Source organism: Pogoniulus pusillus, chromosome 5, assembly GCF_015220805.1.
Source record: "Pogoniulus pusillus isolate bPogPus1 chromosome 5, bPogPus1.pri, whole genome shotgun sequence".
Lineage (NCBI taxonomy): Eukaryota > Metazoa > Chordata > Aves > Piciformes > Lybiidae > Pogoniulus > Pogoniulus pusillus.
The window spans coordinates 19,327,423-19,354,466 of NC_087268.1; the positions used below are offsets into that span (position 1 = coordinate 19,327,423).

General features: G+C 45.4%; 1 protein-coding gene across 1 annotated transcript; it reads right to left on the bottom strand.

Moving 5' to 3' along the window:
- LOC135175367 (alpha-2-macroglobulin-like protein 1) lies at nt 1-26,727 on the bottom strand. The gene is made up of 35 exons (XM_064143399.1): nt 26,667-26,727; nt 25,682-25,844; nt 25,288-25,340; nt 24,417-24,434; nt 23,431-23,590; nt 22,276-22,360; nt 20,663-20,777; nt 20,215-20,329; nt 19,698-19,807; nt 18,818-18,985; nt 18,286-18,516; nt 17,837-17,900; nt 16,930-17,075; nt 15,974-16,123; nt 14,860-14,976; nt 14,219-14,366; nt 13,679-13,796; nt 11,482-11,707; nt 11,235-11,361; nt 10,853-10,974; nt 10,319-10,373; nt 9,338-9,421; nt 8,776-8,952; nt 8,542-8,623; nt 8,002-8,158; nt 7,731-7,805; nt 4,179-4,341; nt 3,338-3,555; nt 2,938-3,153; nt 2,342-2,466; nt 1,900-1,990; nt 1,314-1,382; nt 1,001-1,103; nt 867-908; nt 1-259 (listed from the first exon to the last, which is right to left on the bottom strand). The coding sequence occupies exons 1-34, from the start codon at nt 26,682-26,684 to the stop codon at nt 868-870; spliced, it is 4,110 nt and encodes a 1,369-aa protein (XP_063999469.1). The 5' UTR covers nt 26,685-26,727; the 3' UTR covers nt 1-259; nt 867.
- Between the last annotated feature and the right edge of the window lie 317 nt (nt 26,728-27,044).

Consider the following 27,044-nt stretch of genomic DNA (forward strand, 5'->3'; position numbering starts at 1 on the left):
CATTCTTTTACATAAATGAGAAAATTGTGGGATTAAGACAATCAGAATTAATCAAATGCCCAAAGGAATTCACAACAAAATGGCCATCAGGATGTGATATGGATTTGGCTTCAATTAGTCCTGAAATCCAACTGTTCCATCAATATTCCAAGTCACTGAGATGTGACTTTCCTGGTGACACATACAACATCACACCAGAAGCAGTAATTCAGCAGTCCTGCTGTCCTAGGATGTCTCACACTGGTGGGATCCCTGTGGGCTGAAGAAGTGGGCAATAGTGAAAGGAGAAATGAAAGCAGAAGAGGGAGTGAGCAAATAACATGATCCACGTTATTAACTCTGGGATGCTAACAGCTAGAGAGCCCAGGCTCTCAGGAAGGGCTCTACAGGAAACTGTTTCTCTGGTTTGATCTAGCACCCTTGTTTCACCTCAGCCTCTCCACAGAAAGAGTGACTCTCCATACTCAAACACAGTAAATTGAAACTAAGATCATGAATTCTGCTAGAAAGTTCTCCCGGAGCAGTGCAAACCAGCTATGATAGTTGTCACTTATCTGGCAGGCAGACCTGTGCACTGTACCTGCACAGTCCCAGAAAATGCACGCCTGGTCTGTTAGAGCATGGGCATATATTAACCACGTCATGTCTTGCCTACAGGGCAATCCAGGAAAGACTACATTGCAAAGTCCAGAAAGCAGAGGGCAGACTGAAGTCTCTGGAGGCCTTAGGAGTTCCAGATACAGTCCTAGATGAAGGGAACATACTGAATCAAAGATACACAGGGCTTTTCCAAGACAGCAAGAACTGGCTGAGTTGCAGAAGGCTACTAGGTCTGCATGGGTGTGGAGGAAGAGATTTACACCTACCTCAGATGCAGAAGACTTTATAATCAGCCAGGGCCTGCTCCTCTGCAAAAGGACAGGAGAGATTTAAGTTATTTTTGCACAGAGCCAAGTGTAAACACCCAGAAAGTCCTGGCACCCCATGGTTCTACACTCACCTGGATGATAGTAGTCATAGACCCTGACATGGCCTGGCTTCAGGTTGGTCACACCAACCTTCTGCTCCAGTTGCAGGACATATGTCTCAGACTTGTGGCTCAGCTGGAGAAGAAGACCAAATGACAGTCTGCTTCTGATCTGTTATTTTTATCCCTCACCTAAATTTGATCCTATTGAGAGGCAGTAATAACTCTTTGGAGTCAAAGGCAGAATTTCTAAGATGAAACTTGAATATCCTGCTCTGCTAACCTAGTCCTTGGTTCTACACAACTCTGGTCCACTCATGTAGCTTCTCCAACAGCAGACACATACCTTGTCCAAGTAGATGGCAATAACTCCTTGTGTTTTCTCAGCTTTTCTCACAGACTGCCAATGTTGCAGCTAGGACAGGAGAAAAGAGGAAATAATTTAGTTGAGTATTTTGAAAAGCAAGGACGAGACATCCAAACAAGGACCCTGAGACAGGCGGCCCAGACAGAATCAGTGCCAAGGCAGTTACTCTCCCTCTCACAGTGGATAGATGATGATTGCACTTCTCTGAGCATCCCCAGTGTATCCCTTAAGCTTGACTGGGCAGATTCTCACCTGCTCACTTCAAAACTACTTTTGGGCTCTTAATCTTTCAGGCTGATCTCCATGCAGGGCCACTCAGCTCCTGCAAAACTTAAGGACAAGAACCTAGACTATTTAGATGTCAAGGATATGCTGAGTGAATTGGGCCAAAAGGATCACAGAAAGAGACAGTATTTGTCCATATTTAAGATGGCAGAATGGGAAGGGATGGTGAGATTGCTCAAGAGAGAGACAGGCAACCACTTTTCTATGCAACCTCCCCATCTCCTTGGGCATAAATGGTATCACTGACATCATATCACCACCCTCATTCTGGGCTTCTTACAGACATCCTGGATCCTGGAGCCAAGACAAATCCAGACAGCAGGGACACCTCCAGGATCACCATGTTGAAAATAGATCTCTTCCCAGTGTATCTGGGGGAGAAGATAAAAAAGAAAGACTCTCCTAGCTCCCCCTTCTCTCCACCACCATGCCTTGTATGCAGGGCCCTAAACCAGGCATCCCAACCAGGACCAGTCCCAAAGAAGTCACTGCTTCTTCTACCAGAGAGCAGATGACAGCTGCACTTCTCACTTCTCTGGGCATCCCAAATCTGAGATGACTACTTGCACTGCTCTTCCTAACAAGAACCAAAGTCATGTTCTCCATATTCCCTCTGGACCTCCTGCTGAAACCATCTGGTGTCTCCATTGCAGCTAAGAAGCACCCTTCAGCTATACAGCCATGCTTTGTTCCCAAGTGGAACAAGGTCTTTAGATAGTCACCTGACATTGATGTAGATAGTAACAGAGTGTCTATCATCCCCTGTGCAATTGACTGGCTCGGTTTCCACTCTCAAGGCAAAGGACGTGGAGACCTGCGGTGAGGGCGTGTTGTACCTCAGCACCATCTGCAGGGAGAGACAAAAAGACAGAAGAAGACACAGACAATCATTTCAATACCATCTACTGCATTTCTTTGTCACTGACCAACCCTCAAGATATAGACTCCACACAGCAACAGGATAAGCCAGACACAGTGAGAACATTCATCCCACAATAAAGGACATTCAGGTTGGAAACCTTCCATGATCCTTCCAGCTGGGGCTCCTTCACCTCACCCTTCCCCTTGAGTCTGTGCAAGTCAGGCACACAGCAGTGCGACCATGATATATCATTTCCATCCTTCCAGTATTCTGAAGGCCAAGGAAGCATCATTGTCCTCACATTTGGACACATTCTACCTCCAAGTTCCCTTCAGCATAGTAGTTTATTGCATTGACAACAGACTGGGATTAAAGCACAGTGATAGCTGCAATGGAAAGTTTTGGGTTTTATAAGGTGAGCAGAGGGTTGTCACAGAAGGGTCTGTGGAAACCTACCCGGGTAAAGACACAGCAGCTGCCATTGGCCTGCACTGAGATCTTGCCCGGGACTTCTGTCAGTGCTGCTTCCTGCACCAGCAGCCGGTTCTGGTAGGAGACTTGGAAATGCTTTCCAAAGCCTCTTTGGGACCTCACCCTCACTTCTGCAATCCCTTTCGTTCTGTATGTCAGTGCTGCATACTTAGCCAAGGCCTGCAAGGCAACTACTGTGTCCTGAAAACGAAGAAACAATCATATCTTCAGCTATGAGACTCAAAGATGCTTGAACTCACCATCCTGAGGACTTCCTCATACAAGGGGTCCTCTGCTCCAAGTGTTCACACTTGCACATACTGTACATATATTGTGCAAAGGTTCTTTCTCAAGTAATATCCTCTTCCCTGGCCACCTGTGTTACCTGTGTGGATGCAAACCCTCCATAGGCATTCTGCTGCCTGGTGAGCCAGGCCACAATGCCAGAGGCCATGCTGAGATCAGACTCTGTGATATTTGGCTTGGAGAGCAGGGCTAGAAGGACGTAGGCTGTCAACTCCACATCCACAGACAGTGGCTGTGCCCAAGGGCTGGTGCTGAGTCTGGGCTTGGGCGAGGTATGACTCCAGTGGATTTGCCCATCTGGGAAAGGAAAGCAGTAGGTTACATTGAGAGACATCAGGAAAGAAATCCTGAGGTTGGGAGGCACAATGACTTGTGTCTGCAAAAATTACTGAATAAATACCTCTTGGCTCATGTCACTGGGTGAACTGCAATCCTATGGTCTTTGCAATGCCCAACACTCCATACTCCACACTGAGGTGATATGCAAAAACTGAGATGTCAGAAATATGCATACACATCACCTCATAAATATCCAACTTCTCCACTGTCTTTTTTGCTAGGTCCACTAGCTACTTGACACTAACTAGCTACCTATGGGTATCAGGGACTAACAAGAAGTAGGGCAGGTTGCCAGCTTGCATCCCTCTCTGGTAGTTTTCAGTCCTGCAGAAAAAAGCCCACTTCCCTCAGAGCCCAACCTTCCCTCAGGTACCAGAAAAAGGAGAAGAGCATTGAAGGAGGTTAGTCCCCATACCCTAGTATTTCTAGCACATAGCTTGAGTTCATAGACTGATTGTCTAAAAGCTAAAGGTCAAGGATTTAGAGAGTAGGGCCACAGGTTCCAGGTTTTATATAACCAAAGGCACAGAAAAGTTACTTGACCCTTCTCTGATGCTCACTGGGCGTTATGATTCCTGTACCTGCTCTTATTGCCTTTTGATCCAGCATCTCAAGTAGCTCTTGAGTGTGTTGAGAGTCCTTGGCCAGAGCAAAGGTGTAGGCCAGCAGGGCCTGCGTATAAGTGCTGGCAGCTTTGGGAAGGGAAGGAACGATGCAGCCCAGAGCCTTGCGTACCACTGTACTCTACAGAGAAAAGTTATATGGAAGTTGGCAACAGACAAACACACAAGGCAGGCAAACACTGAGATGCAACCACAAATTCAAGATCAAGTCCAACAGTCAACCCAACACCACCACACCCACTAAACCATAGCCATTTGTTTCTCCAGTCAACATGAACAGCTGGCTTTGTTCCAAGAGATCAATTTCCAACACAGTGTGGGTAGACATCTCTGCCTAGATATTTTTTTTTGTCATGCAAACTGCTGGTTCACTCAGGACAGTGCATCTCCAACCTTTCCCCCACATTTTAACCCCTTATCACTTTTATAAGTTATCCTCTGGCTGTCCAGGGAAGGGACAGAGTCACCATCCATGGAGATGTTCAAAAGATGTGTAGACATAGCTCTTTGGCATATGGTTTAGTAGGCATGGTGGTGCAGGGTTGATGGCTAGACTTGATGATCTTAGAGGTCTTTTCCAAACTGAATGATTCTATAAGACTTTCAGGTATGCCTGCTAGGCAAAGTAGGATCTGTTCTGAAGATCCTGAGTGCACTGGCCCTTGGAGGAACTAGTTCTAACCTCTTCATCATTACTTTGCAGTGTCTTCCACAACCATGACAATTTTATCTAGAATCATAGAATGTCAGGGGCTGGAAGTGACGTCAAAAGTTCATCTGGTCCAGCCCCCTTGCCAGAGCAGGATCATTCAGAGCAGGTCACACTGGAATACATCCAGATGGTTCTTGAATATCTCCAGAGATGGAGATTCCTCCCTGGGCAGCCTGTTCCAGTGCTCTGTCACCCTCACAGGGAAAGAATTCCTCCTCAGGTTCACATGGAACCTCCAGTGCCTCAACTTCCACCCATCACCCCTAGACCTGTCACTGGGCATCACCAAGAAGAGCCTGGCTCCAGCCTTCTGGCACTCACCCGTTACACATTTATAAACATGAATGAGGCCGCACTTTAGTCGTCCCCTCTCCAAGCTAACAAGCCCCAGCTCCCTCAGGCTCTCTTCATGAGAAAGATGTTCAACTTCCTTAATCATTTTTGTGGCTCTGTGCTGGACTCTCTCAAGCAGCAACCTGTCCTTCTCGAGCTGAGGGGCCCAGAACTGGACACAATACTCCAGATGAGGCCTCACCAGGGCAGAGAAGGGGGGAAGGAGGATTTCCTCAACCTACTAACCACAGCCCTTCTAATACACCTCACAGTGGCATTGGCCCTCCTGGCCACACTGCTGGCTTATTACCATCCTTCCATCCATCAGGACTCCCAAGTCCTTCTCCCCTTCACTGCTCTCCAACAGGTCAGTCCCCAACCTATACTGATACCTGGGCTTGTTCTTTCCCAGGTGCACAACTCTACACTTGCCCCTACTGAACTTCAGTAAATTTCTCCCTGCTCAACTCTCCAGCCTGTCTGAGTCTCTCTGAATGGCAGCACAACTCTCTCGTGTGGCAGCCTCTCCACCCAGCTTAGTGTCATCTGCAAACTTGTTGACAGCACGCTCCATGCCCTCATCCAGATCATTAACAAATACAGTGAATAATACTGGTCCCAGTACTGACCCCTGGGGAATTCCACTAGTTACAGGCCTCCGGCTAGACTCCATCTCATTGACCACAACTCTCTAACTTCTTTCTTTTAACCAGTTCCCAATCCACCTCACTATTCCATGACCCAGACCACACCTCCTGAGTTTAAATATGAGAATGCTGTGGGAGACGGTGTCAAATGCTTTACTGAAATCAAGGTAAAGCACATCTGCTCTTCCATCATTTATCCACCTGGTAACGTCCTCATAGAAGTTCATCATCTACTATCCTTCTGAGGATAGAGGTGAGGCGGAGAGGTCTATAGTTACCTGAGTCCTCCTTCTTACCCTTTTTGAAGATTGGAGTGATGTTTGCCTTCCTCCAATCCCCAGGCACCTCTCCTGCCCACCATGACTTACCAAAGATGATGGAGTGTGGTCTGGCAATGATCTCCACCAGCTTGGTTTATGTATGTATGTCCAATTGAATAACTGTCTGGTTACTTTGGTATCGACAAATCTGCTGATCCAACAAAGCATTTCTCACTCCATGGACAACCTTCTGAGCTAACAATATTGCTGCCAAGTTCTCTGGAGCATGAGGAATTCCATGAAGTCTCCTACCTTGTAGTAGTTTGGATTTTTTAATCTCCTCTGTGGCTTCAACTAGGTCATCATGCATACTGTTTTGAGGCCCACAATTCAGGATCTGAATTATGCCTTTGGATCACAGTCTGCTCTCAGTAACTCTTTGCCTTCCTTCCCAGATGACCAAAATTGGTTAAGGCCTACAACAAACCCTTTCTTAATTTTCTACCAGGATAAGGTACTTGTAGTTGTGTTTCATCCTGTCACAGAGCACAGTATGTGTCAAGTATTTCTCATTCAGTTTCATGAAAAGTCTCCTCCACAAAAATCAGCCAAAACTCAGACAGGTTGTACAACTACCAAATTACAGACTAATTCAGTCTGAGAGAAACCTTGAAAGGTCTCTAACCCAACCTCCTGCTCAAAGTGGGGTTAGCTATGAGATAAGAACAGGTTGCTCAGGGGTTTTATTCAGCTACATCTTGAAAATTCCCAGTGACAGAGAAAACTAAACCTCTCCAGGGAACCTGTTCCAACATTTCATTTTCCTTATAGTGAAAAGAGGTGACCTGTAGAACATGTCTTTCTAGAAAGGTTAATTTTCATCTATCTCTGTTTTTTTTTGTTGTTGTTGCCATGAAAAGCACTGCTCTTTCACTTACTTTTCTTATGCCCACAAAAATTTGCTTCTCAAAGATTACAACAACTGCATTTCTCCACCAAGTTGATTATTATATTTTTTCACTTGCCAGAGTTTAGTAATGAGCTATGATCCTTACCACTTCTAAGAGTTCCCACTCACTGTTATTATTTAGATGTGCAATTCCACTTGCCTTCCAGCACTCCTTTTGCAGACTTCCATGTTTTTGTGAAGCTAAAACATATTTCAAATGTCATTATATCTATTTACTTGACTGTGGGAGCAGCTACACCCACCAACTCACAAGCTACAACTCACCATTAGCTCTCAGCTGTGAGTGGGTAGCAAGAGGATGGGAAGATGATGAGGGTAGAGCAAGAATGAGCAGCCAAGGCTTGGTAAATGGGAATGGCATCTAGACATGATATCCAATGGGTTTTGGTAGTCTAACTTCACCTTTTCCCCTGCTAGCTATCTCCTCCTCAAGGGACAGTTAAGGCTTTTTCCTGAGAAGTGCTAAGTTCTTCCTCCCACATGCTCATGGGCCTCTCCAAGATGCTTTCTTGCCTTTCTTAGTGACACCACTAAGTTTTTCAGATTCAATTTTGGGGCGAGAGCATGGAAAAGAACCTCAATACTTACCTCTGGTGTCTCTCCTGCCTCCAAGTATGCAGCAGTGATGTAGGCAGCCAAGGGGACTTCCCCATCCACACCTCCCTACAAAAAGCATAAATATCCAAAAAGCTGGAGAAGGTAATATACAAAGACCTGAGGCTTTTTAGGAAAGGCCCCACTATCCCTGACCTGCTCCCATGCAAGAAAGCAGAACAACAATGGATGGTGAACCAAACAATTACCAGTACAAATGACAAGAACTGCTTTGAATTGCCTTTCAACATGCTCTGCCTCTTACCTTCATGGCTGTGTGGAAAAGCTGGCCCATGTTTCTGAAGCAACCACTGGGAAGCTGGTGGAACTCTAGCCAGGTGAGAGCAGTTTGAATGGTCCTGTTGTCAATGAAGATGTATGGTGTGGCTTGGACAAAGCATTTAAGTACAAATGCAGTCAGCCTCGGGGAGAGAAAAGAAAAAAAAGGCATGAGAAGAGAGAGGAGAGAAGCTGAAAGAGATGGAGTGAAAGAGAAGTAAGAGTGAGTGGAAAGAAGGATTCTAAGCAGACGCTGAGGGGAAAACGAACAAACAAACAAAAAAATACCCAAACAACAAAATGTGGGATCTCAAAACTGCTGGGTCACTCCTCACCTACTCTTGTGATATTCCTAATTTGCTGGTCCAAAGACAGCTGCATACCCATGGGGTAACCTAGCCTGTGAAGCATCTGGAACACTTTGGGTCCAATAGGACAGAAAGGATTCAATGATGGAAGCAGAAAGCTGCCCACCTCCAGGCTGTCAGAAAGCAAGCAGACAGCAAGGAGAGAGCTCAGAGCTTACCAAGTGTTACCATAATCATCCTTGGTACCAAATTCACTGTAGGAACCATCAGGGTGCTGATACTGCAGCTGTATCTGGTATCCTGGGAAGCAGGATAGGACATTAGTGTGCAGAATGGTATTTGTAATGAAATCACTGTGAAGGGAATGGGCTGGTTGATTAAGTGCCTATGATTATTAGTGAGTCAGACACAGTGGAATGCAGAGGAGCAACGGTGGGTCCTGCTGTACTTGCCATTGCGCAGGAATCCTGTTGCTCTCTCCCTGATCTCAGGGGTCAGCTGCCTCGTCTTCTCCAGGTACTGCAGCACATAGACAATGGGGGCAAACAGCACCATGTTCTGCTCTCCACAGCCATGGGGCATCTGCACCAGATGGTCCAAGTTCTGCAGTGCCGTCCCCATGAGGTCACCTGTAACAGAGCACAAGCATCCTGACCACCTCCTGGGCAGGATGCTTGTGGATTCACCTACTCCTACCTGTGACCCTTTCCCAGCAGTGCACCAGGCAAGATAGCTTCAATACAGAAGTGTGAGGTCACCTCTGTCTTGTCAGCTTATCAGTTCCACTATGCGCTCCAGACAGCACATATCTCCATCCTGTCAGGGAATGGCCATAAACAGAACACTCCCTTGCTAAGTGTTTTACCTTATTTGGAATCAAGAAACACTGCTATATACGTGAGAAGAACAAGGCAGAACAATCTCAGAAACCTCAGAAAGGGAGATGGGTTTGGGTTTGGGCTTTCCTCAGAAATATGGGATTTGGACAGGTACTATTATAGATGAATTCCTTACCAGTGACTGAGATGGTGGCTCTGACTGAACCTTCAACCACATTTGGAGGCAACACCAGGGACACAAACTCCTGTGCTGGATTCCCTGACATGAGTGGAATAAGGGGTGCATGTGTAGGACAAAAAGAAAGAGATTCTGATTAACAGTCTTCAAAATCCCCAGAAACTGATGACATCCCATTTTCTTGTCACAGAGATTGCAAATTGCCTTATCCTGTCCCATTCCATCCTCAACCTCATCCATCTACCTCGTGGTGACTGCACTATCCTAATAGCCTTCTTCCTAAAGAACTTGAGAAGATCTGCATCTGGAAACCTCCGCTGGTCAAAGTTGCTCCATCTCAATTTGGATTTTGACTGCAGGCATGTCTTCTCAACAGACATCATGCTCTCAAAACCCACTAATGGGTCATCATACACCACAAAATTCAAGACAGGAATATCAATCCTTAGTCATGTCCTTCTGCCTTGCCATGTTCAGCAGTCTGCTTTTATTACCAGAGGTGAAAAAGGCCTAATGGTGTCACAAAACAAGAAGAGCATCGAGTTGCAGCAAAGGAGGTTTAGGTTGAGTATTAGAAGAAATTTCTTCCCTGAAAGGCTTCTCAAACACCAGAATAGTCTCCCCAGGGAGGTGTTTGAATCCTGTGTTCCTAGAGGTGTTTCAAAGAAGTAGAGATGTGGTGCTCAGGGACATGATTCAGCACCAGACTTGGTAGAGTTAGATAACGTATAGATTCTATGAATTTGAAGTCTTTTTCCAACAAAATGATTCTATGATTCTATGATTAGTGTCAAGGATGTTAATGCAAAAAACATTTGGCCTCCCCACATACTTAGCAAGGAGGAGTTCTAGCTGCCACTACAATTAGACTGAGCCTCTGCAGCATGATCATGTTGACAGAGAAAATACTTCAGTAAGTAGAAAGACCCAGAAGGTGGTTACACAAGAAGGACAGGGATGAGAGAACAATCTCTCTACCTTTTTTGGGACACAAGATGGAGCTGTGAGCCTTTTCTACCAAGACACCCTCTGGCTGTTGGAACACACGGAAGTAGCATCACGGTGAGCACACAAAAGAGAAACAGGATTACAAGTGAATTACAAATAGCTATGGACAAAATCTGGGCTCAGGCTGGAGAATCAGATAGAGTAACATCATTGCCACATAAAAATATAAACGATAGTCAATCATTTTCCAATCTGAAGCATTCCATGACTCTGTAAGTTTCATTTCAAATAAGAAAACAGCATTTTCAGAATATCTTAACTTTGTGAAATTGATGCTGTAAGTTTCAGCAGAGAGCTCAAGAGCAAGGATGTAGAAGGGTGTACATGTTTAAAGTTTTCTATGGTATGGAGGACACACCTCTACTTCCTGCAGCCATCAGCCCTTACAGCTGGGTCCATCTTGGGCCCCAAGGTCCCAATTACACAGCCTGAATTGCAAAGGGTAACCTGTGTGAATTGCACAAAGCCTACTTTTGGTCTAGGTAGCGTAAGAGCTTGTCTGACCTGGACTGGAAGGAGTTTGATGATTGTGTCTTTCTGTCCTCGCCTAGGGACAAACGGCATCTCTTCACCACAGAGTTCCTCAGTGGCCACAGCCTCTGTGCTGAGGGTAATATTCATGAGCCCTGAAAATTAAACACGTTTAGGTACATAAAACATCTCTTGAGGAAGCTCTTGAAAGCCACATAACGACAACCAACAACTAGATCAGAGCCCTGTATGGTTTACTTGCTGATAATCGTGACCATAGGATGAATGCAAAAAAAGTACTCTCTTGCTAACAGGGCAAATGACTCCTCACTCCATGTCAGCTCTTATGAAACACCCCCCACTTTGATCCGGTCTCTTCCCAAATACTACTCCACTGACTCTCTGTTCTTCTCACCCAGTTGCTCAGCTGTGACACTCCACTGAAAGGTCTTAGCTTCACCCACGCATAAGCAGCTGCTGTAGACACAGCCTTTGCATGGCTTCAACTGCAAGTGTGCAGACTCCTCCAAGGTTACTTTGATCTGAAGGGGCAGGAAGGATGGCAAGTGGTAACCAGATAAACATCACAGGCCATAGATTTCATCTACCTCCTATCTACCCAAACCCTCCTTTTCTTTCAAAATCTGTAAGAGTTTGCCTACCTTCATGCATCGCTGCAGGTAGTTGACGACTGTGGCCTTCAACATGAAGGTCTCACCCTGAATCACAGAAGATGGAAGAGAGAGGTCTACAAGAAAGGGCTTGAAAACAAGCAGGCTGGAATGTGGTGCAAGTCCAAAGCCATTATGTCCTGTGCAGAACATCCCTGCTTTCCATTCTGTGATGGTGTCAGGCACAGTGATAGTGACATTCTTGTTCCCATTGGGACTGAGGAGAAGTAGATAGCAACAGAAGCATTTAACTCAGTCTCGCTGTACACAGCACCAAATGACTTGGTCTGTGCTCTTCTCTTCATTGCACCCCATTCCCTACCCTCCTCCTAGCCCTTAATCTCTGATGAACTTATAGCCCTCGTAGGGTTGCCAGTACATCCTTGTAGAAGTAGGGACCCCTACTGCAGGAAGTTTTTGACAGTACATGACATGATTGCAAGATGCCATCAATGCCACTCAATGCTTTTCTCAGAGTCCCTTCGCACATCTGAAAACAGTTTACAGATATCAGCAGGTTTACTCTTCTCATCCTAGGGATGGAGAGCCACACAGTATAAGAGCAATAGGACTCTACATCAGTAGAAGCCAGCAAAAGAGACAGATGCAGCCATCCAGCTTCCTGTGAGACACTGACAGCTTCAAGTGCAACATGAAGACAGCAGAGATTTGCTTTGTGCCTGCATCACAATTTCAGAGAGCAGTAGACTGTTCTGTGGCTACCACTGCCAAAGACAGAAAGACTGTTCTATCTAAAGCTAGCTATATTATCTGGCTCCAGTAACAAGACATTCACTTTTGCCGGGCACATAAGGGAAGGTAAAAATATACAACAGAATCACAGACTGGCAGGGCTTGGAGAGACCTTTAGAGATCATCTAGTCCAATGCTGCTGCTAGAGCAGGATCATCTTGAGTAAATCATGCAAGTGGGCTTGGAATGCCATCAGAGATGGAGACTCCACAATCTATCTGGGCAGCCTATTCCAGCCTGATCAGGTAAAGAAGTCTTTTCCCAAGTGCAAATGAAACCTGTGTTCTAAGAAACCTTTGGTTGCTTGAACAGGCTTGTGGACAAATAACATAGGAGATATCTACTGCTACGGGGTGAAGAGATGGAAGTAGCTGGAAGGAGAGGGCAGATGTGGTGGCTTCTGGCCTAAGCAGACTCATCTCCAGGCACCAGAGATTAAAAACCTCCAAAAGCTCTCTCAGCATACCCTGTGTACTCAACTGAGTTTTTCTCCCAGAACACAACTCCTAGTCCTGCAAAGGACATCTGTGGAGATTGGCTTCTTCTCATCCCAGGATGCATCCTGTGATCACAGTTTGAGAAATGGTGTCCCACTTGGCAGAGTGTAGGAGTAAACCAAATTGTTTTGCTTCACTAAACCTACTTTCCTACAGTCCCATGTCACTCACCTTCCATGGATGGACAATATTTCTATATGATCATCTAGCAGAGGAAAATTAATTTCATACAGACCTCATCTCCAATGCAAAATGGCATGTGTGCTAGTTTGAAGCTAGCTAGAATGTTTTGGTGAGAAGAATTAGATTATAGGCTGTGAAAGGAAAACAATGGTGATGTCTACTTTTCTCATAAGCTTGCTGAGATGTATAGGAACCAGAAATAAAAACATAGATAATCACTCTTGGGCTGCTGCTGAGGAACTGGTTGAGCTGCATCTTACTCTCTAACCTCACCCTCCATTTTGGACTAATCCACTTTGCTTCCTAACCCCCTGGCCAAACCTCTATTCTTCCTTGGGGCTGGGGTAAGGTTGAGAGGGATAGGGGGAAGGTGAAGGGGTGGTTGAGAGCCCCTCCTGGGGACTCAGGTTTCTGGGAGGGGAGTTGTGTTTCTGTATTACCTTTTTACCTTGTATATTTCTGTCTGTAACTGTATATACTGTAAATATCTGCTTGTATATTGTGCCAGCTGTAAATATAAGCTTCATTCATATTTCCAGAGCCGGCTGAGTCTAGTCTGGGTGATTTCCAAAAGTGTGTAGTTTGGGTGATTTCCAAAAGTGGTGGGGGGGAACACCTGAACCATCACAGCATGACAGTTTGAGTGAGCCCTATGACATGTCCCTCAGCAATTTACAGCCTTAGTCATATCTGCTGCCACTCTAGGTCACACTAAGTTACTCACACTAGATTCCCCCACTGTTCACTTCACTCACCCCACTGAAAACAAATCCCATATCCAGGTTTTGGGAAAATCCTTGTGTACTCTCTCTTCAGCTGAAGAAACAGGTGAAAACATAGTGGGCTGAGAGACAGATGTTGTCAGATGCTCTCCTGGAAATAACAAAGACCCAGTCACCACAGGACCCTCAGTGCAGATGAGCTTCAGTCCAGCTCAGGCTGCAGGTCATCCAGCCAGATCCTGGGAAGCATGGCACTGGAATGTGAAGTGCTACCCAAATGTTAAAATGTCTGGCCTCAGTTCAAATGACAAAAGGTGCTTTTGCCCTTACTTGCATTTGTGGGGGTGACTGCCATCACCTCAGAGATAAGACCTGGAAACCAGATAGCTTGCTAACATTTCAGAGCCAGAAGTTGTGAACCCCAAGCAGTCTGACACTAGCACAAGACATTTAGGGCCCTGGAATGCTCTTTCTGTTTGCACTTACAGCAAGTACTGCCCCTTAGCTCACACCAGAACTGCGTTTACTTGACTAAGCATCCCATATAAGAAGAAACAGTTGGCAAATGCTTACTGTCATGTGCTGTGTGGGACTGGGCAAACATCAACATGGGCCTGAAAGCCAAAATTCTTCCTTCCTGCAGCATAGTGGTTGATGAAGTGGCTAGACACACTCTGGGTTTCCTGATATTGGTGTTGGACATAACTTTCAAACCCATTTCCTATAGAAGAAAGAATGAACTGATGTACCACAAGCCTGTCCTCTCCGCTCTCCTTTCTACTTTCTTATCCCTTTATGCAGTCCTCTGTCTTGGCAAAGTATTCTCTCACTTCATTTTCCAAGAGAATTCATCTGGCTTAAATCAGCCAGATATTTTTGACCAACATTGCCATTTCAATACTATTCCTTCCCAGCCTGCAAAGTGGAATTGCTCATGCTATTGAGATTAAATAAACAATGGGAAATCTAACTAAAGTAACCAATAATCCCTGACATCCTGAATCACATAACCAAAGCATAATGGCCACAGAACAATTTCTTCTTGGTTAAGATTTCAAGTCTTTTAATCAAGTAACAAGTGAGTTACAAGGGTCTAAAGTGGATGCGTTCCCTGTTCTGTCTGGAACAGCATCCCTAAGATATTGGTGAAGTCAGGTGTCCACACATCCCCCAGTTCATGACTTACCCTAACCCATCAAATCAACCCTTTTTACCTTAAATGTTGTAAACACATCTGGCTCATTAACATTTGAGAACCTGCATGAATTATCATCTTCAGAAACTTGGGGAGGATACCTGGAGCTAGAAACAGATGGGAACAGCCCATAGATCTGAGAAAGCAAGAAAAAAAATCAGTACAAATAAAACCTAGCATTCCCTTCCTGTCAGACATTCAAGGCTTCCAGCTACTATGTACCAACACATGCAATAAAGCCCAGACTTGCTGGCACTCTTCTCTGGCTCTCTTCTGGTAGAGCCAGAACAACCCACAAAACTGAACATAGAATTATAGAATCACAGATTTGTTTTGGAAAAGACCTTTGAGGTCACAGAGTCCAACTACTATCTAATTGCCAAGGCTGATGCTAAATCATGTCCCTCGACACCACTCCTCTGCCTCTTCTAAACATCTCCAGGGGTGGGGATTCAACCACCTCCTTGGGAAGCCTGTTTCAATGTTTCATGACCCTTCCAGTGAAGAAGTTTCTTCTAATATCCAACCTAAACTTCCCCTGGTGCAACTTGAGGCCATTTTCTCTTGTCCTATCACTTGTTACTGGGAAGAAGAGACCAACTCCCACCTTGCTACAACCTCTCTTCAGATATTGTAGAGAGAAAGGTCTCCCCTCCCCTAAACAACCCCAGTTCCCTCAGCAACTCCACACAAGACCTGTTCTCCAGACCCTTCACCAGCTTTATTGCCCTTCACTGGACCCGCTCCAATGCCTTGATGTCATTCTTGCAGGGAGGGCCCCAAAACTGAACACAGTGCTCAAAGTGTAGCCCTACCAAGTGATTGTCCAGGGCTACATTTCTCTGGTCCTACTGGTTACACTGTCCCTGTAGATAGTGCTAAGATCCCTTACCATGAGACCTCAACATGACACAGAACAATAGAAGCTGATTTACCAGCAGTGCACTGTGTGATGTTCAACCTGTTTCTTAATGCATGTCCCCAAGTCCTTACCCGTGCCATACTAAGAGCACTTTTGATCCTTTTGGGGAGTGCTTCAAGATTAGCTCTGCAAAGATGCAACAGCTTGTGGCTCCCCCTCCCACTTCATGTCAGTACAAACAAAGGGAAACAGTCAGAGCTGTCTCACTCACCAAAGAGCTGCTGAGCTCTTTTCCTGGCTTCCTCAAAGAAACGCTCTGATCCACAGCCCAAATTGCACAGGTGGACCCAGGAGCTGCTCGGAGATGGAGAACAACCTCTGAACCAGGAAGAGTCTCTGGCCTTGAGAAGCTTAGCTCCACCTGGGTAGAAAGAATGCAGGCAATACCTGAGTGACATTTTTGCTGATGACCAACCTATCATTTCCCAAGCATGGAAGGAATCTCCATGAGAGTTTCCAAGGACTTGACTTGGATGGAAACCCAAGGGATCTCCCAAGGACCCCTCCCCCCAGGAGGTATTTTTTAAAAAATCACTGTGAAGTTTTAATAGCAAAGATGGCAGAAGAGGAGCTGTCAGTGTGCACAACTCACAGGGCTGGAGATATTACTGTGTCAGAACACAGTGTTCTTTACACAGCAAACCAGTCAGCCATGGCCACACACCTCACAGCTGTCCTTCTCTTCTTTTTGGAGCCCTAATACAGCCTAGAACTTTTCTCCACACTCTTTGTGGGCTTGGTGTCATTTTCCTGAAGCACTTCCTGATCGTGTTTGAATCTGTGACTGTGGCAGATAACCAGGGTAATGCCAGTCCTTAGCAGTTCATCTTTGAAGTGCCAAGCAAGCAGATTTCCCATAGATGTCAGAATAACCACAAATACTTGTCCCTTTCTAGATGGCCAGTAAAATCCACTTCTTCCATCAGCCACTTTCAGCTGTCTTCCGAACACCACATACTAACAAGCTCAAGCATTTGATCTCTTCTGGAAAATATACGCTCAGTGCATACTTGCTCCAAACATCACAGCACAGTGTTCTTCATGTGGCAGCATCCCACACGCTGTCAGCCACAAGCAGCCATACATGTATTCCTCAGTGTCGCCTTAGACTGCAGCAGACATACACTCTATCACACATTCTGTCATAGCCTCAGACACAAATCCTACCTTATTCCTGAAACACATGGAGATGCTGAAGACAGCAGAATCGGAAATGATTTTTCCATTTGGGAAGATAACGTAAACAATGAGTCTTGGAGATGGGCCGTAGATTGTGGTGAAAGTAAGGGGAATTGAGAACAAGCCTTTCAGCACTAGGTAGAGGAGACAGGGAAGAAGAGAAAGCAGATTGGGTAGTGAAAATGGATTCCAATCAGCTTTTGCTGTTCTGCATGTGTCTGTGTAGTTCTTTTCCTCAAATCTTTCACAGCCAAGGAGACTTCTGGAGACCACAGAAACAATCAGCACATATCTGCATCTGGTATTCAAGATCACCAAAATATTCTTCCTGGTTCCATTTGCTGTCTCAAGGAGATGAAACATTTGCAAATGAAAGCAGAAAACTTTTGGTAAAGGGCAAGGCTAGAGTTTCATGTTGCATTGCTGGAGCAGCAAAAGTAGACTTTGAAAAAGAAGACAACAAGGGAGTATTAGATTGAATATTAGGAAACATTTCTTTACTGAATGAGTGGTCAAGCATTAGAACAGGCTGCCCAGGGAGGTGGTGTAGTCATCATCCTTAAAGAGCTCAAAAAACTTGTAGACATGGCATTTCAGGACATGATTTAGTGTTGTTGGGTTGACAGTTGAACTTGATCTTGGAGATCTTTTCCATTTGAAACAATCATATGATTCTATGAGCATAGGAGCTGTGGAATGCTGAGTATTGTTCTCTTGGTACCAAGCAGGAGGGTAAAGAAAACATGCAAGCTGGAAAGGCATGCTACTCTGATACAACAGCAAAGCGGTGAGACAACTCTGAACTGCAAAGAGGTTTATGCCGCACATCCAAGTAAAATGGGATGCCACTGGCCACTGAGTGCTTGATAGACATGAAACAGGAGAGTGTACTTACTCCTTGGCAGCCCAACCCAAATAGTCTTCTGACCTGCATGGACTATCCCTCCTTTCCCTGTGACCTAGGGAAGAAAGGGAAAGGAATGCCAGGCACAGTCTTTGAGGCCACTATGCAGATTGAAATAATCCTGCAACTGGGTAATAAATGGGGGAAGAGGGAGAGACATCAGATTTACTTGCTTTCAGGTAGCAGAGAGAGCTCAAGGAATCAAGATACTTTGGGTAGGAGAGGTAAGCAGAGTACCTGCCCTACACCTGTACAGAGGCCAAAAGAAAGGTGATGCCTTTCTTGCTATTATTGCAGCCCCAGGATCTAGCCTAGTGATGGCTGGATGAGCTACTTCCACAGGATTGAATCACACCTATCAAACATCGGGCCTGAATCTGTAGGAGAGTCTGGTCACGTGCCTTGAGCCATCACTCACTAGCACATCCCCAGAAACTCACAAAGTATGAGAAAATGACACGCTTGGGCCCATGCTCCAGGTCCTCCTGGTGAATGCTGAAGTCCACCTGGACAGCCTGCTTTCTGTCACAAGGCATTGTTTCAGACACACGGACAATAGAAAGAAAACTCCTGCTGATGCTGTAGAATGGACGGATGAAATAAGAGGCTTGCTGGTAATTTAAGTCAACTGGCCCAGTCTCTCTATCCAAATCTTGATGCAGAACACTTGCCTGGTGAGACAAAACAAAACCCCCACAGTTAATTTTTCAAGTTAAGCAAGTCAGTTGGAAGTCATCCTAGCTGTGGCTTGGTAAAAAGCTCAGGTTGGGTCTGAGTAACATCACAGCACAGGTCTTAGTGCACAGTTAATGAGGATCCAAGGAATAATCTCTCACAGGGAACTGACATCCAGAACATATTGAGGTGTTTCAGGTTTGAATCACTGTCTTTCAAGAATAAGGGGGACAGTGGGACAGTGAATAGCTCTGAGATGCATGCATACCTCTGCCAACAAGTCAGACCTTTCCTCACCTCCAGGGAGACTGAGGTGCTGTTCCAAGCAGTGGTGTTCAGGCTAAACGAAGTTGTCCCTGAGTCCCCAGTGATGTACCTCTGCTTAAACTGATGCTCACCACATCTTACTACGAGAAGGACTGTTTTGTGTTTTAGAGCCTTGCCTTGGTAGTTGATGACTTTAATCTGAGAATATCATGATAAGCAAGAGAAGTGCAGAAAAGCCAAATCAGTGGACAGAATCTTCTGCTTCTACAAGTCAAAAAGCAGCATTTCCAAAGATAGCAACAGTCACTAACATTATTATCAACACTGCTACTGGTCACCCACCTCCTATTAGCACTTGCACTACCGTCTTCACTCATGACCATGCGCTCTACCTTTCACAGCAGAAGGCCTCCCAGCTGCTGAAATTCCAAATGTTTGACTTAACACCCCAATACAGACCACCAGAGATGTCACTCTCAAGGCTTATTTGGCAAATTATTGTGCCAGGGGAGCTTTAGACTGAATACTGGGAGGTTGTTTTTTACTGAAAGAGTGGTCAAGCATTGGAACAGGCTGCCCAAGGGTGTGGTGGAGTCATCATGCTTGGTGGTGTTTAAAAATCATGTAGACATGGCACTGGGGGACACGGTTTAGGGGCCATGGTGGTGCTGGGTTGACAGTTGGACCTAATGATCTTGGAGGTCTTTTCCAACTTTATTAATACTATGATTCTAAGACTCTAAATAGAAGTCTTGTGTGATTCACACATTTGACAGTTCAAGAGTTTTATTTCTGGGAATCACTCAAGCCCTCCCAAGCTGGAGGTGAGGTTGGAAAAGATACTAGAGAACAGTCATTGTGAAGGCATTTCTCATACTTTCTCCTCCAAAGGACTATAACTGAAAATTACCTTCCCTCTGTACACTTCTCCAGTATGGTAGTAAGAATTCACATCACCAAACAAGACCATTCCAACAATCTTGGAGATGAGTAATTTGTGGGAACCATTGACGTGTATCTCTAAAGCAGTGAAAGAAACATAAAGAAGGGAGCAAGGAAGCCAAGCACCCCTCAGCAATTTCCCTGTAGCATGACCCACTGGTAATACTACTGCCCATGTTCAGCTGCACACATATCATGCCAGAGAGAGGATCTGCCCAGTGCTCTGCATATTTAGTCTCCCTCACACTTGATTCTAGCCCTTAGAGAGGTCACTAAGCCATGTCCCACTTGAGACTGAAGACAGACTGAGCACGTCATGCCATTTGGATCTGGTGGCTCTGTCTGTATCTGTCAGGTTAGATGGCAGTCTCTGATGGGCTCAGAAAGCTCAGGGCTCTTGTTAGCCTGAAAGGCTCCAGTGTTCTTAGAAAGATTAGCTTGTCATCATGTGCCTCTTCTCAGTGACTCAAGTTGTTTCTACTTACCTGCGCCATCCTCCACCAGCATGGCCTCTGCAGCTATGCTATTCTGATAGTACCGAGAGTCTCGACTGAAGGAGGAGAGACTCACATTTGTGAAGAAGCAGCCTGTCTCATCTGTCTGAAAGCACAGAGAGAGGAATCAAGGTCCAAGCAAGGGATTTATGTTAAAAAATACCTAAATGGAGAAGGAACAGCAATACAAAACCCCTGTCTTCAGGGAGCTTGCCTTTTGATACAGCAATCTGGGATGTGGAGAAGGCAGATGACACACAACCAGTCACAGCCACCAGCAAAGTTAGTAAGAGGTAGCACCAGCAGACCACTGGTGAAGCAGTCAAAACCAGGGCGTGGCATCACTGTTGTTTCATTGAAGCCTCCAGCAGCCTTGCCTTATCCTGGAGCTGAGTGCAACTGTCTCTAAATACAGCTCACAGTCTCCTAAGCATCTCACCTGGTTGTGGAATTCCTGACAGAGATTAGGTTTGGAAGCACTGGGCAGGAATGGGGCTATCTTCTGACAAAGGCTCACATGAAGCATCCCCTGGACACCTTTCCCATAGGTGTATCTGTTTGGGAGAGGAGGGAAAGGAAGAGACAGTCACACACATAGTGAGAAGACACAGGCCGTGCTTTGCATCACCTCAGAAACTACTCATTCACAGAATCACAGATGGCAGGGGTTGAAAGGGATCTCTGGATATCATCTACTCTGATTTCCCTGCTAAAGCAGGTTCACCTAGAACAAGTTGCACAGGAACCATAAGGCACAAGAGTGGCAGCCACACAGCAGGTTCAGGAGCCCTGATCCAGTAAGCGAGGTCAGTCTAGCACACTGCAGTGATGGGAGATCAAGGACTCTGTGATAGAATTAGTGCCAAACAAACATTCTGGGGAAGCAAGTGCTGTAGGTGCTGACTCAGCACAGAGCTCTGCACGTTCATACTATTATAGAGTCATTAAAGTTAGATAAGGCTTCTAAGACCACAAAATCCAACCATAAGCCCGGCACTACCATGACTAGTTACCGATGTCCCAAAGTGCCATGTCTACACAGTTTTTAATACCTCCAGGAATGGTGACTTCATCACCTCTCTGGGTAGCCTGTTCCAATTCCTGACCACTCTTAGAGCAAAGAATTTTTTTTCCAATATCTAATCTAAACCTCTACTGGCACCATTTGAGGGTATTTCCTCTCATCCTAAGCACCATCATCACCTGCAAAAAACCCAGGATATACTGAAGGCATGTATCATCTTATGAGCAGAAGAACAGATGATTGAGAAAGTGCCTTTCATTAAGAAAGCTCCTTTACAAGAGATTGTTAGCCCTAGTGTTTTCCTTGAGCTGTGCCTGGCACAATCCATTTTTGTGTCTCCCTAGCTTCCTCCATAGCAGAATCTGGATAAACTACCCCTCATTTCCCATAAGTTTGTTCTGCAGGGAGATGAACACCAAACATCTGCCATGTTCTGGCCCATGAATGGCTGCTTTTCAAGAAGCAGGTTGTTTCCCTGTTTTGCGTCAAGAGACTTGGGGGGTGTTCAAGTACCAGAAGGATAGCTACAGGAACTTTCTGACTTGCATCAGGGTGCAAACAGCTACCAAGGAAGAAGAGGTGACTGAAGAAGGATCTCACTAATGCTTACTAATATCTAGAGGGAGAGTGTAAGGAAGATGGAACCAGACTCCTTTCAGTGGTGTCCCATTACAGGACAAGGGGCAAAGGACACAAACTACAACACAGGAGGTTCCACATAAACAGAAGGAGAAGTTCTTCCCCTTGAGGGTGGCAGAGTACGGGAACAGGCTGCTCAGACAGGTTGTGTGCCTTCTCTGGAGGCATTCAAAACCCACCTGATTATATTTCTGTGTGATTTACACTGGGTCATCCTGCTCTAGCATGGGGGTTGGAGTAGATGATCTTCAGACATCCCTTCCAAACCCTAACATTCTGTGATTCTGTCTTTCTTAGCTGAAGGGTAGCAAATTTCCCCTGAACCCTGGCCATCTTGTACTCATCAGGCCAGAAATTAACTTGGCCACTCCTCCAAGCAGAATTCTCACCTGCCACATATCCGGAGCGGGAAGGTTTTATCTAGTGCATAAATCTGATTTGGTGCCTCAAAGAATACTTCAAATTTTGGTAGCACTGGAAGAAAAAAAATGGAGAACTGTAGGATAAATACTGGCCAGGAAATTCCAGAGAATCAATATGATGATAGACTATGATTGAATAAGAGCCTGGAAATGGAGAAGGAGGTGGTGAGAGGGAAAAGGGAATATTTCCACTGTTTGTTTGTGTGTGTAGTCCTTGGTAGATTGCTCCTTCCCATACTAAAATCCAAACATGACCATGTCTGCACTTCCAACAGAGAAGAGCAACTGAGAGAAGACTAGACTCCCAACACAGTTAATTAGAGGATGAAAGAGAAGTGGGATGGCACTGAACCTCATTCTCAGTGGAAAAGCCCATTGTAAGTGACGTTGCTTTGTCTGTAAACAGAGAAGTGCAGGAATCAGCTGTGTCAAAGGTCTGTGGCCCTACACAACATTCACAGAATCACATAATTAATCAGGTTGGAGAAGACCTCTAAGATCATCCAGTCCAACCTATCACCTAACCCTTCTAATTAACTAAACATTTCAGCTACATGTAATAGAAACATAGAATCATAGAATCAACCAGGTTGGAAGAGACCTCCAAGATCACCCAGTCCAACCTATCAACTAGCCCTGTACAATCAACCCGACAATGGCACTAAGTACCTCATCCAGCTCCTCTTAAACACCTCCAGGGATGGGGACTCCCCGACCTCCCTGGGCAGCCCATTCCAATGCCAATGACTCTTTCTGTGAAGAACTTCTTCCTAACATCCAGCCTAAACCTGCCCTGGCACAGTTTGAGACTGTCTTCTTGTTCTGTCACTGGGTGCCTGGGCGAAGAGAGCAACCCCCACCTGGCTACAACCTCCTTTCAGGTAGAGAACAATAAGGTCTCCCCTGAGCCTCCTCTTCTCCAGGCTGAATGACCCCAGGTCCTCTCACACTGACCCAAAATCCCAAAATGTTTTCTCTCAGTTCAGACTCTTTCTATGACAGATGCTATTACTTTACCCATTTGCTTCTAGGATGGTTTTTATGGAATAAACATTCATCTTCCTGGATCAAAAAGGCAAGGGCCTCTCTCTAGCTCAGATATATACCCCCACATGTTCATACCATATTCCTCAACGGAGAAGGTGCTGTAGGCTTTTGCACTGGTTACACTGATGACATATGTCCCCAGTAGAGGCTCATCACTCAGCTGGAAAGACAGATCCGCAATACCATCTTGAGGGACCACATTCAGCCACTGCTCTATCTGGTTGTCCTTAGGGTCCTATACTCACAAGAAAGAAGAAAGCAGTTGTTTCAGCATCTCACTGGTCCACCCATCACTAGAAATTGAGCCTTAGGATTTCAGTGCTGCTAAGAGAAGAGCACGTTCTGCAAACTAAGGAGTGAGGTTTGGTGTGGGCTATTTAAGAAACTTAGAAGAAATCAATGCTTATATTCTGCTCCCAGCATCTGAGTCTTCTTTGACAGATCTTTGTATTCTAATCTCAAAGAAAGACTACAGAATCAGAGAATTGTTTGGGTTGGAAAAGTCCTTTAAGATCATTGATTTCAACTGGTAAGATCCTTCACAGTTCTAATCCTTCTCCTAAAATTCTAAGTTGACCTGTTTTATACTCTTCATTGAATCATAAAATCAGTCAGGGTTGGAAGGGACCACATGGATCATCTAGTTCCAAACCCTACCCTAGAGCAGGCTGCCCACAGCCTCATCCAGCCTGGTCTTAAACACCTCCAGGGATGGCACCTCAACCACCTCCCTGGGCAACCCAGTCCAGACTCTCACCACTCTCATGCTCAACAACTTCCTCCTTACGTGCAGTCTGAATGTCCCCACCTCCAGCTTTGCTGCATTCCCTAGCCCTGTCACTACTTTTTCAAGTCTAGAACAACTCGAATTTCTATTGAAGTCACTGGGAGCATAACCTCAAGTGCATAAAACAGAAGCTGTTGTGTGTCAGTTTAAGAAAACTTGAAGTTCTACTATTTCACTCACAGATCAGTAAAATCTCTCCAGAATCAAATACAAATAGCCCAATGAAATGGGTACCATCAACATTACCTTAAGACTAGATTTCAGCATCACTCACCTGGAGAAACAGGGAAATCTGGGATGGGAAAAAAGGGCAAAACCATCAGAAGTCAGAAACACATACCAGCAACACACAGAAGGTATGTCAGATGCAGAGCCTGAAGGATATGCAACTAGTGACTGCTCTGAAGGATATGCAACTAGTGACTTGGAAATGTAGAGCACTGACAATAGTATAAAGTAAAACAAGTCACAAAAAAACCCAAAAAGCACTGAGTGGGTGCTTTACAGTAAGGTCTGGAGAAAGAGAAAGGAAAAGCTAATTTGGAGCTCATCCAGCACTTGCTGATGACTTTCTGGCAGAGCTCTCTGCCAGTCTTGAAGGCTTACAGAGGAAATGGATCACAGAGTTTGGAAGAACCTCTGGAGGTCATCCTTGCCAAACCACAGTTTCTTAGAGCAGATTGCCCATAGACTTCTCACCTGAGTTTTAAATACCTCCAGGGATGCCTTCTCTGGCCACCTATTTCAATATCTGATCATTGTCACAATGTGCAACTTTTTCCTAGTGTCTAATCAGAATTTCCCATTTTCCAACTCCTAGGAGCCAGATTAAGAGCATCTCTCCCCAACACATCCCCAGGAAAACCTCACTTGCAGAAACTCTTGAATAAGAAATCAGTATGTCACTTGCTTGTTCCTGCATGATCATCTTACCAAGAGAAGCAAGAGACATGTAAGCCTCTGCCATCTTGCTGAGGTACCAGCTTTAACTTGAGTGACTATTCTACCCTGGCCACTCTTCAAGCACAGCCCAGGGATTAATGTGGAGTCGTTAGATCTTTGGCAGATGAGCAGAGTAGAAAGGAAGTAGGATCTACATGGGGAAGAAGGTGACCTTATCCGCAACCCCCACAGTCATGGCTTACCGAATTGTTGAGTGTATTGAATTCCTCATCCAGGGTCACAATGCGAAATTTCACTGAAGGCAAGGAAATCAGGGAATATGTTTACCAGATCTCAATCATTCCCTATAGATCCCTGCTCTGTATGTTTCCCCTGCTCTTGTCCCCATTCTGTAAACATTTGTGATAACATCTGACAAGGACGTTCACATACACAATGCACATGGACAATGACCTACTGCCCCCTGCGACTTCACAGTCACCACTACCCAGACTGAAAACATCACATCAACAGGACACGTTGCTTCAAGGCCTTCTGATAGAGATATCCATTAATTTTAGGCAATAACAGATTTTTCACATGGTCTCCCCAGCAGTAAGCTTAGGGCCCACAGTTGCTCCTATTTGCAGCTCTCACCTGTCTGCCCTGGTTGATAGATGGGCTTGTCTGTTTGGATGAAAGTGCCATGGCTGGCCTTACGGATCAGGACTTTTTTCTTCTCCTCAATACTTATCCCTTTGCCTGTGATGATCAGTTTGATAGTGGCAATCTCTTCTGTGCCAACAGCTGGAGGTGCAACCTATACAGACACAAAGAGGAGAGCATGCAGCCCCCAGATAATCTTCGGTGGCCCTGAGCAGGAATTGAGAGTGAAGAACCAACCAGTTCCCCTCCATCTGTCCCCAGGATATCCTCTTCAATGTCTGGGTCCAGATAACATCCAGATCTCAATAAGTCCTACAGGAGACCCTGCATGTCATGGAATCTGTCCTTTTCCCCCTGGTGAAGGACTTTCACCTGTAGTGACAAGGGGGTGCCTGACACTTCCGGGTTGAAGGTGAGATGTGGTAAGCACAAACATGAAAGGCAGATTAAAAAAGACAACAAGAGGGTCTTCCTGAATCCAGCAGACAAAGACCCCAGCAGCCTCAATATAAACTGTGTCACTAACAATGCATAAGCTCAGTGCTGTTTAAAAAACACATCTTTTTCCATCCAGCTGCTCTTCAGCAGCTCCTAAGAGCTGAGCTGCTACCTGGTTTTGGGTCCTACAGAAACTGCAGTCTGTCATGCAAACCCCAGGCTTTAGCTGTGGAGCTGTACAAGTCCATCAGAGAAGAGCTAAAGCTGCTTCATCTGAGTTCTTCTTATGTATCTAGATGTGCAGTGCATGTTAAAAAAGTCTAACTTCGATTTAAAAATTAGATTCAAGAAGGGCTATCCAGTGATGATCAAGAGATACTGTGCTGGGCTACACACTGCTAGGCACCATCCACTACACTTCCTAGCAGGCTCACTCCAAGGCAAAGTAGACCCTGCCATGCCTGGTTAGGGAGTAACACAAGAGATTTGCAGCTCCTGAAGGGAAGATCAGTGATGGCATTTGCCTAGGGTAGCTCACCCAGAACTTGGTGCACATGAAAGTCTTCTCCTTCTGGATGGTTTCTTGTACCAAGAGCTCACGACCTGCAGAGTGCTCCAGGATCAGATTCACTTGAAGTTTCACTTCATAACAGGTGATATGGAGGCAGGCAACTTGGGTGGATGGGTAGCGGAGATCTGCAGGAACCACCACCAAGTAATGTCTGTGCCAGGAAAAAGAAGGCATCAGAGGTGTTATCTCATCTTTTTTAAATCCCTTACTCCAGTCATCCCCTGAACTCCCCCAAAACATCCCTCACAGTCCTCAGAAGTGGCCTCATAACATTGTAGTGTAGGCACCAGCAATTTGATCTGGCACAGCAACTACAGAAACAAACATCTCATGGCCTAAGTGTTG

Excerpts from the sequence above, each read along its gene's own strand:
- LOC135175367 (XM_064143399.1), bottom strand. Across the intron at positions 2,467-2,937 it reads GCTGCTGTGTCTTTACCCGG|ATGGTGCTGAGGTACAACAC; the intron begins GTAGGTTTCCAC and ends CTCTCCCTGCAG. Across the intron at positions 1,991-2,341 it reads ACTATCTACATCAATGTCAG|ATACACTGGGAAGAGATCTA; the intron begins GTGACTATCTAA and ends CTTCTCCCCCAG.